Below are 19339 nucleotides of genomic sequence, written 5' to 3'. Positions count from 1 at the left end.
ACATGAAACAAAACTAAATGTAAAAACTTACCTGTTTGTTCCATGGTTTCACGAATCTCTCTTTGGGGCGGCGATTGATTTCGAACAAGATTTCTTGAAGGTTGGTCTTCCTCTCTGCACCCACTACTTTATGATAGTTTTTCTATGGAAAACTATCTGATGATCATGGGAAGAGAGGGGACCTAGCCTTTATATATAGGAAAACCCTAGCCACATTGGGCCCTTCCATAAAATTCTCAATTGGCTAATTAGGCCCACACTAATTACCGTCAACCCACATTGTTAATAGGTGCACACTAGCCCATGTATAACAGATCACAACTTTATTGGGCTTACCATGTTTATCTCATCCAGACTTAGGTCTAACCCGTGTTTAGAAAATGCTCACAAATAATGTGGGCTCAATCAAGAATTATCTAACATTCTCCCACTTGAGCCAACATTAATTGTAGAAACAATTTGAAACTCTCGGGTTAGAACATGAAAAATAACTGTATGTGGCCACAAGGATGAGAAACAACACCTAAAACAATCCGGTCCAACAAAATTATCAATATCGAACCAAGGCAGTCATTACATTATTAGTCTATGCAAGACCACTCATGATTACAAATACTAATAACTCTATCAACATGGATCAAATGTGGCAGTGTGGTGGGAAAAAGCACTCCATATGTGATCAAATAATAGTGCTAATCCTCAATCAGTTCGCACATTCTCTTAACTGTATGCTCATTCAACAAGCAAGAGAATTCCAATGGTTTCTAATGAAACCCATGTCTTGCAAAACTGTCTCGAGACAACTTTATGGTGCAAACACAAGACATATCCTGAATTGCTTAAGTCACACCAAACTTAAAACCATCAAAAAGCTGAATTATAAATACATTAATCCATATGATATGCAAGTATCAGAAATATATTCATGCATAAATGGCATCAAACACAACCATAAGGATAAAAAGTCTCAATACATAAGATCTGCCAAAAAATGTAAAGAAAACAATTTCCACTAACCAAGCACATCAAATGATCCAATTACACTCATGTTGGAAACATGTCTCCTAAAAGTAATAGGCCGGAGTCCCTTGGTCAAAGGATCTGCCATCATTTGTTATGTATCCACGTGCTCAATGATGATGTCACCTTTCCTTACCAAATCCTTAACAGACAGATACTTAATCTCAATATGCTTAGATCCACTAGAAGTCTTATTATTCTTAGAAAAGAATACAGCTACACTATTATCACAAAAGATCTTCAGTGGTCTAGCAATGGAATCAATCACCTTAAGTTTTGTAATAAAATTTCATAGCCAAACAGCTTGGGTTGCAGCACCAAAACAAGCCACAAACTCAGCATGCATAGTGGAAGAAGCTGTAAGAGTCTACTTAACACTCTTCTATGAAATAGCTCCTCCAGCTAACATAAAAACATATCCAGAGGTAGATTTCATGTCATCCACACATCCAGCAAAATCTGAATATGAATAATCAACTACCTCAAGATTGTCTACTTTTCTGTATACCAGCATATAATCTTTCGTTCTCTGCAAATACCTCATTACTTTCTTTGCAGCCACCTAATGATCCAAGCCAGGGTTAGAAAGATATCTTCCAAGAACTCCTATAGCAAAAGCAATATCTGGCCTAGTGCAAACCTGAGCATACATAAGACTACCAATTGCACTAGAATAAGGAATGTTCTGCATAGATTTTATTTCCAAATCATTCTTAGGGCATTGACTCTTACTGAACTTGTCACCCTTGGTAATAGGAACATCACCGGGTCTACAGTTCTGCATACTAAACCTCTCAAGTACTCGATTGATGTACCCCTTCTGAGAAAGCCCCATCATACCACGAGATCTATCACGAATGATTTCAATACCCAAAACAAAGGAGGCCTCTCCAAGATCTTTCATATCAAAAGAATTAGACAACAAAATCTTAGTCTCATTCAAAAGACTTAAGTCACTGCTAGCAAGTAGAATATCATCAACATAAAGAATAAGGAAAATAAATTTCCTCCCACTGACCTTGAGATATATACACTGATCAACCTTGTTTTCAACAAAACCCAAGGAAGTGACAATCTCATCAAACTTCAAATACCATTGACGCGAGGCTTGCTTCAAACCATTAATAGATTTCTTCAACTTACATACCATGTGCTCCCTGCCTTCTTCCTTGAAACCTTTAGGTTGCATCATATAAATCTCCTCACTTAGGCTACCATTCAAAAAAGCAGTCTTGACATCCATTTGATAAAGCTCTAAATCATAATGAGCCACCAAAGCCATGACAATCCTGAATGAATCCTTAGATGAAACTGGAGAGAATGTATCATTATAATCAATTTCTTCTCTCTGAGTAAACCCCTTTGCAACCAGTCTAGCTTTAAAACGCTCAACTTGCCCTTTAGAGTCTTTCTTTGTCTTAAACACCCACTTGCAACCAATAGCCTTACGGCCAACTGGAAGATCAATGAGCTCCCAAACTCCATTATGTGTCATGGAACGCATCTCATCCGTCATAGCATCCACCCACATGTCAGACTGAGGACTCGAAATTGCACCAGCATAAGTCACTGGATCAACCACAGGACCTACATCATAGTCACTCTCACCAAGATAAACAATAAACTCATCAGATATGGCAGGTCTTCGTTGTCTCACTGATCTCCTCACAGGTACCTCTGGAATAGGATCAACAGGATCAGGAGCATTAGCAACAATGGGTGCATTAATCCCCAACTGCTCCTGATCAATTCCATTCACAGGTGTAGGCAAAACAAAAGTCTGAACATTAGGCAAGGCAATAGGCACCACCTCACTTTGCTTATCAATATCAAGCTGTTGTGGGGTCTCCAAATCAGCAGTATCATGCTCTAAGAACTTAGCTTTTTGAGACTCAACAATCCTAGGACAAGGCGTAGGACAGTAGAACCTGTATCCCTTAGAATGATCTGGATACCCAATGAAGAAACAACGAGTGGTTTTAGGATCGTTTTTTTTTCCAAAAGGGTTATATATCCTAACCTCTGCCGAACAACCCCAGACTTGATGACCTTCCTGAGCAGGCCACATAAAGGATTGGAGGATTGACACTATGTTTCTTATAGTTCTTTCGGCTCCCATGACCCTGCCCAGGAGTGACTTTGGAATGAGAAACAAGCAAGGCAGACTCAATTTTCTCTCTCTTAAGCTTATCCTCCTCTAAGACACATTTGGCAATGAGGTCATTCACGGTCCAAGACTCACTCTGGGTGTTATATGCGGTCTTTATCTGGCTAAATTCTGGTGGAAGGCTATTAAGAGCATGACGGACAATGAAATCAACAGGGAGAGTAACATTCAGACCTCTAAGCTTGGATTGGAGAAAAATAAGTTTCAAGACATATTCCCTTACCCCACTCTGGCTGTCATACCTTAAACTCATGAGTTCATTCATCAAGGCTCCAGTCTCAGCCTTACTGGATACTTGATATCTCTGTCCTATAGCCTCAAACAGTACTTTGGCATTGTTGGTCTCAGGCAGACCAGTTAATAGATGCTCAGGAATGGATCTCTTAATCGCTATGAGACTGAGTCGATTTGATCTATCCCATTTTGCATGTAACTCCTTCTCGAAAACAGAACTAGTATCAGTGATTGCAGCAGGTTCAGGTTCCCTCAAGGCCAAATCCAAATCAACAATACCCAAGGCAAACTCTATATCCTGCTTCCACTTCTTAAAGTTTGAACCATTCAACAGCACAATGGTAGTGTTATTGTTGTTAATTGCAAAGGAAACTGTTTGGCAACAAAAGAGGCAACATATCAATAAAATAAGGGCAGGAATTATATCAAGTACAAATATTAGGGATGCCTCGGTGCATCATTGTTGTCTCCCCTTTGGGCAGAGACTGCAACATGCTATGAGGTCCCTCCCAGCCAGCCACCATATGAGATTGCCCAAGCACTTGAAAATAGTCCCCTTTGGGCAGACATGTATTTCAAAAGTTAGGCACTCTCGGATCAACTGTTAAATCACATCCCTGTCATTAAGCACACAATAACCCCCTTTGAGCAGGTGATTGTATGCAATAGCACAATGGACACCGTCATACACCATATGCAAGAAAATTAGATTTAATGAGTGTACCCCTTTGGGCAGTAGCACCCAATTCAATCCAAATGTCTTGTCATGACAATATTGTTTGTTAAAAAAAATAATAATAATAAATAATATATCACGTCCAAGCATATATGTATTGTTGAAGCCATGTAATAAAATCATATTTTGCAATTTTCAATATAAATGACAATTTTAGGCTCCTAAAAGGACTTATGGGAAATAGTATAATTTTTAAGGACCTAACTATGGAGAGTACACACTACCAATAGATTCGTATGCCATACAGTAACAAGAATATGTAATATATCACAAGGAAATGCATGAAAAACAACATATTCAAATTTACAAGAAATTTCAAAAAACACAACTTTCTCTACAACTAGAGTTATGTGACGATCTTTATATCAAAACGTTAATTGTTCAGAGAGGAACAAAAGCCCTTTATTAATTTTCTGAAAGAAGTCATCTCTTGTTCGGATTAAGATTCGGCTTTAACAACTCATAATCGAGTTTAACAAGTTCAAATCACACAATAAGTTCCTAATCCACATATATTAGGCTCTGATACCAAATGTAATTTTAAAAATAGATCATAATATTGACCTAGATTATATGCGAAAATAGGAACTTAACAGGAGACAAAACTAAATGTAAAAACTTACCTGTTTGTTCCATGGTTTCACGAATCTCTCTTTGGGGCGGCGATTGATTTCGAACAAGATTTCTTGAAGGTTGGTCTTCCTCTCTGCACCCACTACTTTATGACAGTTTTTCTATGGAAAACTATCTAATGATCATGGGAAGAGGGGGCCTAACCTCTATATATAGGAAAACCCTAGCCACATTGGGCCCTTCCATAAAAGGCTCAATTGGCTAATTAGGCCCACACTAATTACCGTCAACCCACATTGTTAATAGGTGCACACTAGCCCATGTATAATAGATCACAACTTTATTGGGCTTACCATGTTTATGTCATCTAGACTTAGGTCTAACCCGTGTTTAGAAAATGCTCACAAATAATGTGGGCTCAATCAAGAATTATCTAACATATTTTTGATGGACTTGCATACCATTTTGCATTGAAGTCACTTTTATTTGCATGAGTGACAGTGTGTGATATTTTTACTGTTTAGGCAATGAACTTTTCAAGCAGCAAAAGAATCCAAAGGCTATGAAACATTACACTAGAAGAGGCCCAAAGGACCCAATGGTACTTTTCCTACTCAACTTGCTTCTTAAAAGATACGCAGGAAATTCTGATTTGTACAATCAGAAATGACGAATTCAATCAGTGATTCTAATTCCATGCAATTTTTTTCTTGGAATTTGACCTTTCATAACTTGCGCTCCAAAGGTTTATAGCAATCGGGCTGCTTGTTATACAAAGTTGGGCGCTTTGCCTAAAGCTCTTAAAGATGCCGAGAAGTGCATTGAGCTTGATCCATCATTTTCTAAAAGATACACAAGAAAAGGTGCAATTCAATTCTTTATGAAAGAGTATGACAGAGCCTTAGAGACATATCAGGAGGGCTTGAAACATGACCCAAACAATCAGGAATTGATGGATGGTGTGAGGAGGTAGGTAGCATTTTTTGCAAATACATTAATAAAAAAAGAAAATTTGTATGGTTTCTATAGTATGACTTCTTTGGTCTGTTTGACACTAGCAACATCTGTTATCTGGTTTCAGGTGTGTTGAGCATATCAATAAGACCAACAAAGGCGAAATTAGTCCAGAGGAATTGAAAGAGAGACAGGCTAGTGCGCCATCTGTAGTCATAAATATATCACTTTCGTATATGCTCTTTACTTGAATCTTTTTGCAGGCAAAGGCTATGCAGGACCCAGAAATACAAAGCATTTTTACAGATCCTCTTATGCGACAGGTACCATTTATTTCCCTTCTTGAACTCACCATTTGTATTTCTTATTCCATGTTGAATCATTTCTGTTGGGATGCTTTTCATATGGAATTTTTGAATGCCTCCATTTAGTTTCCTTCTTTAACTAGCCATTTGTATTTTTTATTCCATGTTGAATCATTTCTGTTAGGATGCTTTTCAATCGACTTCTGGAATTCCTTGTAGGTCTTAATTGACTTCCAGGAGAATCCAAAGGCAGTACAAGATCACCTTAAGAATCCCCAGGTGACACACAAGATACAAAAGCTTGTTAGCGCTGGAATTGTGCAAATGAAATAGAATGTGATGTTTTAGGAATTTATATTTTGTTCTGGTTCCCACAACTTGCAAAAGTTCTTGATGGGTTTCTCAGCCGTGAAGTTTACATATTAAATGTACTTTTGGTTCCCTTAAGTTATTGTTCCTACTACTGTGCAGTCTGTTCTAGTTTTTCCTGAACTAATTTCATTCATCTTACTGATTTTTTTTTTTTTAAATTTTTCTCAAAAACGGATAACTGGAGCCAACGATATTTTGTTGGAAAGCATGCATGCTGTTGAGCCCTAGCTCTACCAAGTTTAAAGCTGAATATGTAGTCCTTAGTGCATGGTCATTGACGCCACCTGTGAGCTAAGCGTAAACAGAAGCTTTGGCCTAGTTTTTGGATAGAACGATCCCCTTTTATGTGTTAGTAGTTTAGTTTGAATGTGTTCTTATTTTGGTGTATAATTCCTGAAATTATGTGTCTACCTATTCTGAAGAGGTGTCTTGATTTAGTTTAATACGGTGTTTTAATAGAAGTGCTTTAATTAGTTTATAATTTAAACATTATTTAATTTACGTAGGTGTTTTTATAGTGTTTTTATTTAGTTTACGTTAAGTAGATATGTTTTCCTTTAGTTTATGATGCTTGCATTAGATTATAATTTCTAAGCTTCTGCTTTAGCTCTATTTAACCTTTTCTACTGTGTTTTTTTTTTTCTATGGTTATGATCCAGATTTAAATTAGGAGATTCAAAAGATATTCTAGTTTTACAACATTAGATTTTTAGGAATAAATTAAATAAAAAGAACCGTTACTAAAAACAAAATTAGATTAGTAGGTTGAAGACGCTATAGGATTAAATTATGATGAGATCTATGTAGTTAATTCGGATGCTTTTAGGGTTTACAAGTGTTTTATTATATATAGTGGTAAAGATGATGGGCTTGTTTCTAACGGAAGTCAATACGGGAAAAATAAATCATAATAATTATTAATTTTGGACAGTTGAATAATATATGGAGGAAGATAAGTATCGAGATTACTAGTCAAGATTTAATTCTTAGACCTTAAAATGATAATAATATTATATAGTAGTCAACTATCTATCTGAAAGGACTAAAAGTGTTTTATACATTATTACATGGATGTTATGTCTGATGATTTTAAATGATTTCATACTTTTTTTTTTTTTAGGATAATTACCTGAGATTAAATAATTGAATTTTCAAAATGTATTTAAGCTTAGGAAAATTTTATATGGCTGAAAAAAGTATGGTTAATTGTCTTAAAATCTTTGTGCAAAGTTTTAACTTTGCCATTAGTCCTCATGTCAGAAAATATTTATTTTAACTTTCTAATCCATACTAATTCACTATCTATGCATAATCTTATACAATTATACTTAATTAAAGTACATATATATTTGATTTTAAATATTTTGTATCTAATAAAGTGGATTATGTACCTACATAGATGATGTTGATCAATCTATTATAAATAATGCTTAATTTAATAAAGAATATATTAGATTTTAATTTAAATGATGTTAAATTTAAGAGGAGTTATATCTCATTATAGACTTTTGTACATATATTTTTTCCATATACTTAAGAAATATGTGCACAAGAATGATGCTAAATTTAGAAGAAATTATACCTCATTATGAACTTCTTATACCTATATTTTATCATGTACCTAAAAATTGTGTGTATTGATAATGTACTAGATTTGAATTAAAATGATACTAAATTTAGGAGGAATTATACTTTTTTTTTAATGAATAATACCTCATTTTTAGACTTTTTAGACTTATATTTTATAATAGTTCCTTGAAATATGTGCACAGATAATCAATTAGGTGAATTGGTATGATTTAGAAAGTTGAAATAAATATTTTCTGATATAGAGACCGATGTTAAAATTAAAATTTTGTACGGAGAATTTAGGATAATTTACCTTTGAAAGTAAGCACCTAGGGTAAAAATATTCATATTTTTTATATCAATTTTTGGACGTGCTGATATACCTCTCATAGAGCCTGAAATGAGTTTCATGGGTAAATTAAATTTCTTTCTAGGGCTTTAAACTAAATAAACTAATCCACGTTAGCAAATTAAGTATATTAAGGAAAATCATTAAGAGGTTTGGAATGACTAGGGCCAAGAGCTATTACCTCTAATGGCTGTGTATCTGAGGGTAAACAAGTAGATCTTAAACATTTTAGGAGTATAATTGATAGATTATTTTACTTTGTCATTAATAAATTAGATAATTATTTACAGTTGACTTATGTGCAATATATTAATGATTCCCACACGGCACTTCTCCAGTCAGAATTTCATATTAACCAGGCATGATATTTGTCTAATATAATTAATAGTTAAGACAAATCAAACGGGGGTGAACTGATGAATAAGTAAATGAAGAGTATGAAGACGTGTGCTTCACACAATGGAAGGTGAAGACTAATTTGTTGCTAAGGTGGGCTTACTTTAGATAACTTATTGCTAGGATCAGAAAAAAAAATATAGATTTCGGGATGAATTTTAGTGGAAAAAATAATTTATCACAAATCAACAATAAACTTAGCGACGAAAAAAGATTCGTCATAAAACAACAACAAAATTAAAAAATTTTGTCGTAAAATTAGTAAAAAAAATCGTCCCAAATTTTGTGGGTAAAAATTTATTGTCAAATTAGCAACAAATTTTTAATTCATCATAAATTAGCGAAGAATTGTAAGAAAAAATTTAGATTCATTAAAAAATAAATTTTGGATCGGTCCTGATGCATAAATTTAGTAATAAATTTTATTTCCTTCGCTAAATTCATATTCTATTTTCCATTCTCTCATTTGTTTCCATTTTTTACGGCACCTCTGTAGGGATGCTTTAGCTAAACGGATGCTCGGATTTAGCATCCTATAAGATAAATGTTGTTTCTTTTACTGTTAAATATTCTCTCTAGAAGGTCGCACCTTAGTTTTTGTTATATGAACTCATGCCTCTGATATTTGAAATGTGGAATTTGTCTCGTGTTTGGACTTTCTTGCTCGGTTGTGCAAGATGATGTCAATGACGACTATGACAGTGGCTATTACAAGATGATGTGTTTGTAGATCTTGCTCTATTTTTTTAGGTTTAAGAATATGGAAATTGGAGGATTGATGAGGATGAGAAGATTTAGTAATGCTTAATTAGTTGTTTTTTTTTAGGTTGTACAAGATGATGTGCTCCATTATACTTAGCAATTAGTCCACCAATTTGATTCTTAATGGACAATTCAATTTAGTGACATCAATATGTTGAGTTGACTTGATAGGTCTCACCAACCTTGTGGGGACGACCCTAGTCTTGTGATCCAAGAAATTCAATTCAATTTGTGCACCTTTATATTCGATTATTGATTTCGTAATATTATTTGTGCATATTTCTATTTGGCGTGACTCCAAGTAGCTGAAGATACTCATCTTTATTTACCTATTTTAGGTATATCTATAATAATAGTTATTGATAGTGGATGTAATTTATTTACAACCGTGGCTACTTTAATATTTGTTGCTGTTATACTAATTTAGAAACAATTAATTATGTTACTTTTTTGATGAGATACTAGCTTTTATTTGTAATAGATCAAAGTTAATATTTTAATAATTTAAATTTGGAAAAAAAGAAAAATATAAAATAAAAAGAGTTGGATGTATAAAAAGAACTTAAAAATCAGGATTTAACTGATAAGTTTATTATTGAGTTGGAATAATTTTTAAATTTTGCTTCTATGAATAAGTTAAGGTATGTGCAGGAAGTGTCATAATAATAATAAAAAAAATAGTCTCATAAAGTTGGAGAACATTTTGTAGATTTGATTTTATCCCAAATAACTATAATTAGATATATGATGAATCATTCATATTTGATGAGGATTATCAACGAAATATATAAGTCTTAATTAGTGGGGATCAGAGTTACTATGATCAATTAAATCTCTATATCAGACAATGATAATTGATGTGGGGGGGGTGAAAATTTTATTCCCGAACCGAGCGTTGCAAGTTCTAATTTTCCTCCAACATTTGAACAAATATTTATTAGTTATGCATCACCGTTGGAGGAAGTAACGCTACTAGATATTGATGAAAATGGGAATAATGAATCATATCTCCAATTTCATGAAATGTTGAGTGCTACTGTCACGCCTCGAGGGTATACTTGTCCTCGAAAGTGGACGGTACCCCCTAATGACAATATATGATATAACTGATATTAAACCAATAAAACAAACACAAGCATCGATGCAATATAAAATTACAACTCATAATGGCATATGCGTATATGTGCATGCACATGTGAACATATTAATTTAACCAAAAACATAATCAACGACATAAACATTCGATACATAATGAAACCAAAACTATAAGTAACGGAAAGAAAACCCAACAACTTATGTAGAAATCCAACTTGAGTGGGACTGGCAGCCAAGACCTCTGAGCAACACACATCCTCTATCTGCTAATCTGGAGGATCAAAGAAGAACGGGTAGTGAGTATATAATAAAAATATACTCAGTGGATAAAAAAAATATAGAGCATGAATAATATACTGACAGGAGATCAAAGATATAGTCTTAGGTAAAATACTTACTAACCAATATAGGTGTCCCAACATAACTCTCAGCTAACCAAAGTATAATTAATAACAAGTCGGGAGTACATACAGTACATCCAAACCTACACGAATGTGTCACGCCCCAAAGGAGTCTCTGCCAGACGAAAATCCGACAACATCTCCCCTGTACTGGTGACAATCTGAAATATACATACATCCACAAGAAATACATCAGCCCACACGGCTGGAATATACACAACCACACAATTATATACACAGCCTACTCGGTTGGAACAAAATATAACAATCACGCAGTTATATATATATATTAAACAGCTCACTCGGTTGTACTAAAAACACACAACGGAAAATAAAAGGAAAGCCCATATAACCAAAGACGAAGACGGTTAACCAGTTAGGCTTACACAACCAAAAAAAAAAAAAAATACAACTCCACATAGTAAATACCAAAAACAAAGTCGAACTTATTCAACACCAAGTAAGGTATGACGTAGAACCCAAAATCATTCTTAGATGTGACGTAGGACCGACAGACAGGATACTCCAAACGACCTCAACCTGAAATAGGAATAAATCAATGGTGTGAGTTCAACAACTCAGCGGATACTGGATAGACATGCATAATAAGATATAACTAACAATAATAATCATGCGGTATAATTTCTTGAACAAAAGTAGGAAATGTAGACTGAAAAGGCTGAAGAAACTGTACTTACCAGAACCTCTTATCCGAAAATAAGGGTCGTCAGACCAGGTCCAAAATGACAGCTGTATGCATGTCAATCATATGCAACCACCAAAATGTAACATACATAATGCAGCAAGCACAAACAATAAATGCAATCCATGCATATGATGCAAAAATGACATGGTCACCTCTGATGCCAGTCAGCCATCTCACACACGATGGTGAGACAGAGTATGTAAGGCTATGAAGACTATGCACTCTGGCATCACTACTCCTGAGTCACCGAGTGTATAAGATGCTGTCGGAATACACCTATCCTCCTACCCCAAATCATAAGTGGGGGAGCTCAATGCTCTCATCTCCCTGAGACGGTCCAGAGGAGGGATTCTTATCCTGCTACCACGCTGCATCACCACTACCCATGAGCGGGCCAATAGAGCCCTTGACAGAGCAACCTGCTACAACACACCCTGCCTGATATACCACTAATCCATGAGTGGTTATGTGTGCAGATCCATATAACTGGCGATGTGCTTAACAACAATCGAGCCAACAATCGATCAGCATGCAATCATGCAAGATGGTGCATGACACTAAACATGTAGATACTGACAGTATACACCTCCGTATAAAATGTACCAAAAAATAAATAAATCCATACAATGATCTAGGTAACAATAAACTAAGTACACAAGTCAGACATGTCAAATAACTAGACTACTACACAGTAGGGAAATGTATATCTCTATTTCTATGAACAGGAGTAAACATGGCAACAAACAAGAGAATATAAGTATGAATGCATAACAGATAGGAATATAGACAGACTACAATAACCAAGAAGTGAGATACCAAAGTAAAAGTAAACACAATCATTACTACTAGCTATAAACTACTATGCATATAAAAAATGACCATATCAAGGAGATAAGTCAGAGGTACCCGCCTCAATCAGTAGTTTGTATCGAAACAAATCCCACGTCATGATGCAGTCTCAACAGAGCCCTGCATCAAAGTATTTTATTTAGCTAATTTCCTATGAATTAAATGGCTAAATAAAATCCTCAAAACTAGTTAAGGAAAATCCTAATCGATATAATTAACCTAATTCGTTAATCTAAGTAAGTTTAACTCAATACATGATTCTTCCACATAAACCCTACTTATGAGTTAATCAATTTAATCATGGTAACCTTCTAGGATTGATAGACAATCATCTATTTACAATATCAACCCTAACCATTTACAATTGTATAATACTCCATCCCTAACCATTTACAATATCAACCCAATAATTTTAATAATGATCATGCTTCCATCAATATCGATCAATCACTAAATAATCATCATGAATCAACTCCAAACTCACCTAAATATGTAGCACAACCACTTGATTCTGGAGGAGGTTGCATCCGGAAACCGTGGTCGAAGCAAGGTGGAGTTGCTATCCAACCAAATCAAATGCCCTACATCACAATCATCACAGCCACAATTTAGTATTATACCCAATTCCTCAATGAATACGCTCAATCCAAAGTCAAACCTAATTGCTGATTAATAACCTCTTGAACTAGAGATCTTACCCTCAAACTCTGAATGCACATCCACGCCGGCGATCGAGTGGCGTTGGCTCGATCGAGTGGCGGCATCAAGCCAAGATCTAGTACAGAAGGTGATGAAATGTCAATGACCGATCTGCCACATCATCGAGTGGCCCTCGTACAGGGAGACGACGGTGCTGCTCAATGAGGGGGTGCGTTGTCGGCAGTGAGCTCGCTGGCGATCGGGCGACGTCGACGATGTTGGGTAGAGACGACGCAAAGAGAGAAAGGCGGGGCGAGGGATCGGGTGAAGGCTGCGTCAGTGTTGCCGATTTGATCCCATGCGAAGGGGAGGCTGTGGATTTGTGCCAGTAATGAAGAGGAGGAGGAGGAGTGGTTGGCTGCCGACGCTAGGGTAGAGAGATGGCGGTGCGACTTCAAGGTTGTGAGGCGCCGTCGGCTGAGGAGAAGAGATGAGAGAGCGGCGTCGGGAGCAAGGGTGAATCGACCGGTGTCGCGAGAGAGAGAGGGAGGAAAGGAAGAGGAGGAATTCAACGCGAGGAAGCTAGGGCACGACGACTTGGAAGGGGAAAATAAAGAAAAGAAATAAAATAAATAAACATTTCCTTGTTCAAATAGGGTAACTTAAACAGGCTTTCCCGTAGCCAAATTATTGATCCCCTTAACCTACGTCATACGAGCTCCGAAAAATTCTCAGAAAAATCCTAAAAATTCCAATAAGATTCTTTCTAAAATAGTCCTATTATTTAGTGATTATTTGGGTATCGTATTTTACATTCTCCCTCACTAATAAAAATTTGGTTTTTAAATTTCGTTATTACCATCAGCAAATTGTAACAATAGATAAATAGTATAAATGTTGAACGCAAATCTGACACACATACCTCAAGTGAAAAGGTAGGTGTATCGAGCTTGGATCATATCCTTGAACTCTTAGATAGCCTTCTCGTCAGAATGATACTGCCATCTGACTTTAACCAGCCGGATAATTTTATTTCGCAATTGACGCTCTCTGTGGTCTAGAATCCGTATCGGAACCTCCTCGTATGTAACGTCAGGCTGAATAGGAACTGATATATCTGACAGAACATGTGCTGGGTCAGGTACGTATCTCCTCATCATGGACACATGAAATACATCGTGAATGCCTGCCAAAGCCGGTGGTAGCGCCAGACGGTAAGCTACCGCTCCAACCCTCTCCAAATTTATCACTTAGATTGTAATCCAACGATACTCTCACCTAAGGTGATAACTATGCAATACACCCTTATACTTGTTCATTCTAATAGCATGGGAGGTCTTAACTATTAGAGAATAAGGGTTCCTTATAACTAGTAGATGATCTTCTCCTAGGTGGAAGTCACTACTTTATGGGTTATGAGCACATCTGCTGTAGCTAACTCACATTACCGTCAAGCTAACCATTGTGGATAAATTAAAATCCACTAGGTATGAATAATCTTTTTGCATCCTTCGATGTCCATCTTGCGTGTTCGAAGTAAGTCCTCCAGTTAGTGAATGGTATGCTCCGTTTATCTATCTGTCTAACATCCTACATAAAATAAAATTCTGTACACATCACTCATTGGAAACTCTGCCCAGTGATCCAAAGAGTTATCTAACATGTCAGTAGAAAAATGGATGAACTTGGTTAATTGATCAATGATCACCCAAATCGAATCATACATCCTCCAAAGATCATTGTACTATGCTCTCTTTTCTATTTAGGTACAAAAGTCTTCTAAAGTAAGCTTGCTAGTCTTTGACGCCTCGTGGGTTATGGGTCCACCATGCTTCCACTACACCACTCTGATACTCTACTTTTATTTGTTGACACACCGGCATGGGACTTCAAAGTCCACAATATCTTCCTTCCTACCATTCCACTAGTTCACGATACACAAGAGTATACCCCAAAGACCCATAAATCATGATCGACGTGTATCTCGATGTAGGTCTTCTATAATCATATCTGTCTCAGGAATACACCATCTTCCTCAAAATTGAGAGTCTCCTTTTTATCGTGTGAAAATCTATCCACTGTCCTGAATACCGTTCATCATTTTAGAACATGAGATGTTGTTTACCAACTTGGGCTTCCTTGTTGCGTGCAACAAAAAGGTGGCTAAACAACCTTAGGCATCCATAAGTGATCTAACTTTCTAGTTGGTAATGGTCTTCTACCATTTTGAGGATACACGAAAATATATTTGCTAGCACCCTACATTTGAGATATAAGGAATGTAAAACTCTATGAAGGATAACCAAAATGCGTATTTGCTGGACTTCACATACCAACTCTCCCTTATAAATGAAAATAAGTCAATCCAAATATCCTAAGGACACCATATTCATCAAATCCATAAAAGTGGCTAGAGAATTGGTAAGCCCAAACAACCTCACTAAAATGAATGCGGAACATCATCTTCTATATGTCTACAGCTTTTACTCTACGCTGATGTCAGCCAAATCTTAATGTAATCTTAGAGTATACCTATGTGCCCTTGAGTTGATCAAACAATCCTCTAGATGGTCTTTATACTAAGTCGTCTCAACTTGCTAGACATTATCAACAATTCATCCTTCTTCTCAACAAAGAAGATCGAAGCTCCCCAACGAGTGACACTGGAAAGGATAAATCCTCTATTATCACTAGGGATATTTACTCTCGATGGTCTTTGTATTAAGTCATCTGGACCTGCTAGACCATTTCAACCATGCATCCTTCTTCTTCTCTTAATCCAACACAGTACATAGAGTCAATCATCCGATCAACTAGAGTAAATAACATAAGCATGTATTGAAGATATTCTATCCAAAGTTCATCAAATTCGCACTCAGGTACACTTGAGCGTAATATCATTGGCAACAAGTTTATAATATGATCACCAACTGCAAATCATCAATCTATAAGTATCACTCCGTGCCACTCCTTACGCTACAGTCTATTGGATCGAGATGCGCTAGAGGGGGGGGGGGGGGGGGGGGGGAATAGCGCTCGTGGCTTTCACTTATCATAATCGAAAATGTTCGAGTAATGCAGTGGAAATAAATAAAGCAAACACACAGAAAGACCCAAGTATTTTTACTTGGTTCGGAGCCTTGGGTGACTCCTACTCCAAGGCCCACACTCCTTGAGTGTTATTTTGGGAAATCACTATAAGTTTGCAAATATACAATGATGAAGTACAAGTAATGCAATAAATAAGTTATATCGACAACAGAAATATTAAGTTTAAAGCTCCTGGTCATCGGGGTGTTACTATAGCTGTTTTGGATCGTCTCGTTTGCAACACACGGAAGAAGGATCATTTAGAAGTCGTTGTTTTGAGTTGCTAGTCGAGACCTCTATAAAAGAGCTGTTGAAGGCGCCTCAAAGCCCCTTGAGGGCGCCTCCATCACAACCGAGTCAGCTGCACGGATAATCCTAGACCCCGTCGTTGCTCATCCAGTTGAAGGCGCCTCCATGCTCCTTAAGGGCGCCTTCAAGGCTATCCGAGGTGCCTCAAGCCTCTATGAGGGCGCCTCCAGCTCCGTAACGCGCACACTCCATCTTTTGCACCCGAGGCACCTCCAAGCTCCATGAGGGCGCCTCGAGTACTATTCATCCGAGGCATAAAGTGCTATTTTGTCCCTGCAAGATAGGTTAGTCCATAAGACAATAATATATCCTGCAAAACAAAGTTAGCACATAATAAATATAGCAACAGAAATATTTTGACAATCTCCGGGCTGTCCGGTTCTGACTTTGAATTTCCGACCAGAAACCCTAGGTCGAACCGACGCCTATTGTTCCCTCCGCGGAGAACGCGTCCTTACCTACTCCACTCAGGAGAGCATACCTGATGCCAGTTCGGTCCTCCAGACTGACTGGACTTTCTGCCTAGGGTTACCACCCCCTAGGGTTTTTCCACCACATAGGGTTACCTCCCTCTAGGACCTAAGGTCCCCCCCTAGGATTTCCTCCACCTAGGGTTTCCACCCCCTAGAGCCTAAGGTTGCCGCCCCTTAGAGTTTTCCTCCACCTAGGCTTACCATCCCCTAGGACCTAAGGTTGCCATCCCTTAGATTTTTCCTCCACCTATGGTTACCACCCCCTAGGACCTAGGATTACCATCCCCTAGGACCTAGGATTACCACCCCCTAGGGGGTTTCACCTACCTAACCGAAATTAGGACTTTCCTACAAACTTATTCACACACGTTAGACAACAAAGAATCTTAACTTTGAATCCCTTTGCCATTATCAAAACTTAGGTTCGATCGTCGGATGCTTCCTGCACCAACAATCTCTCCCTTTTTGATTATGACAATAAAAATTCAAAGTTAAGAAAAAATAATGCCATAAAAGGATAAGCATGATAATACAAGCATAAGTATGATAATATAATGATAATACAAAATTAGGTGCAGAGCTCCCCTTTAGTGAAAAATCTAAGTATAAAGACTCCCCCTTAATAAAAGCTCTTCTTAAAAAAATTTGAATTTTGAATTTCTTCTGTTCCTTTGAATTTTCTTATACTCTCCCCCTTTGCAATATATCAAAATCATCAACAAAAAGAGGGTAAAGAAAAATTGAGAAAGTTATTATTGGCCTTAGTTAAGAATTACTTTGTTTGAGAAATGATTTAGCTTTTAAAATTGCAAACACTTTGATAAAATTTTTAAATCTCTCTTTTGACAACTTAGCTAACTTTTTGATTTCAAGATCCTTAGATTAAAGATTTAGCTAAGCTTTTATAATTATTTTTGAAAAAGAGAAAACCTTTTAAAAATTTTCCAATCTCAATTTTCAACGTATAGCTAAAAATTAGTTTTAGAAAAAGTTTTAGCTAAAAAGTTTTAAGGGAGTAAAGTTAGAAATTAATTTTAGCTAAGGAAAAGTTTTGACTTGAAAAGTAACTTAGCTAAAAGTTTACAGAAAATAGATGATAAAACTTTAAGAAAAACTTTAGAAAAAAAATGGATAACACTTTAAAGTATTTTTTGAATAAAACATTTTAAAATTTTTTAAAAAGAACCTTTTTAGGGTATAAAAAAAAATAAATTTAGCTAAAAATTAAATTAAAGAAAAACTTGATAATCTTTAGCTAAGGCCACCCTTAAAAAAATTCAAAAGTCCTACAGTCCAAGCATGAGTAACTAAAATACTTAGCCTCCTTATCCAAATGTCTAACCATTAGCTACTAGTTGTTTACCTAGAGGGCAACAGTTTTCACTTGGTTAGTCAAGTTAAGTTAGTGATCCTGTTAGATTTGACTAAGACAAGATAACTTAACTTGATTAATGTAAGTTAGGTGTTTATAGCCCAGACTTATGTCGATGCACAAACATAAGTATTCTTAAGTCCAGGCAGTACCCTATGCATCTCACACCATTCTAAGTATTTTCAAACACATGCAAGTTAATCCTAGTGTGCTTGTAAGATGCTCTGGCTGAAACTAAGGGTACATGATTTCTAGGAGTCAATTCCTAGGCTAAACCAAATTTTTGAAAAACTAACAAAAGTTGGAATTTTGAAAAATATTTTTCCTAGGATTTTAAAACCAATTTTAAAAACAAGCTGATTAAAAGTATAGTAATAAATTCTATTCTACTAAGCACAAGACTAAACAATCTAAAAGTAAGTTATCAATACAAGAAGTAAGTGTATGTCTAATAGATACATTGCATGTCCAAAGTATGATCAACTAGGAGGATAGTAAGCTGGAGGAGGTGATCGCTTGGGTGCATGTAGTGCATGAAGAACCTCCTCTCAGAAAGTGATCATCTCGGACCGTAGGGTACGGAAACCATTCGAGACGAGTTGTTGTGTCTGCATGGAAGATCGCTTGAGACGAGCGAGTCTATCCTCAATGGATAAGGAGGTGGAAGGCTGAGCTGACGTCGAAGGTTGTGATGGATCAAGAGGCTCCCCAAATAGCTGAGCATCAGTGAACTCGAATAAATCCTCCCGTCCCTCGGCTAGCTGAAAGTACTCATCTAGGGCTAGGTCGAACTCCTCGGCTGGAGCAGCAGGCTCATCCCCAACTAGATCGGCTAGTGGTGGCCTACCTCTCCAAGCAAGAACCCCCTGAGCAGTGATATCTATATGTGCTAATCTAAGATGACACTGACCTAACTCATCATAAGGTGTAAGGGGGGTAACCGTCCAATGAGTCATATCTATACCATC

At 36.6% G+C, this 19339-nt stretch overlaps 1 protein-coding gene across 1 annotated transcript in view; it reads left to right on the top strand.

Moving 5' to 3' along the window:
* LOC122056644 (hsp70-Hsp90 organizing protein-like) overlaps positions 1-6452 on the top strand; it is a 36716-nt gene extending 30264 nt beyond the window's left edge. The window contains exons 3-7 of the mRNA XM_042618699.1: positions 5255-5331; positions 5476-5699; positions 5812-5878; positions 5948-6007; positions 6209-6452. Coding sequence (XP_042474633.1) covers positions 5255-5331; positions 5476-5699; positions 5812-5878; positions 5948-6007; positions 6209-6322 — 542 coding nt within the window. The 3' untranslated portion in view covers positions 6323-6452. The remainder of the gene's footprint in view (positions 1-5254; positions 5332-5475; positions 5700-5811; positions 5879-5947; positions 6008-6208) is intronic.
* Positions 6453-19339: the final 12887 nt, after the last annotated feature.

The sequence above is a fragment of the Zingiber officinale genome, chromosome 3B (genome assembly GCF_018446385.1).
Source record: "Zingiber officinale cultivar Zhangliang chromosome 3B, Zo_v1.1, whole genome shotgun sequence".
In the NCBI taxonomy this organism is placed as follows: Eukaryota; Viridiplantae; Streptophyta; class Magnoliopsida; order Zingiberales; family Zingiberaceae; genus Zingiber; species Zingiber officinale.
The sequence above is the reverse complement of the archived record's forward strand: the minus strand, read 5'-3'. Positions and strand labels throughout refer to the sequence as shown.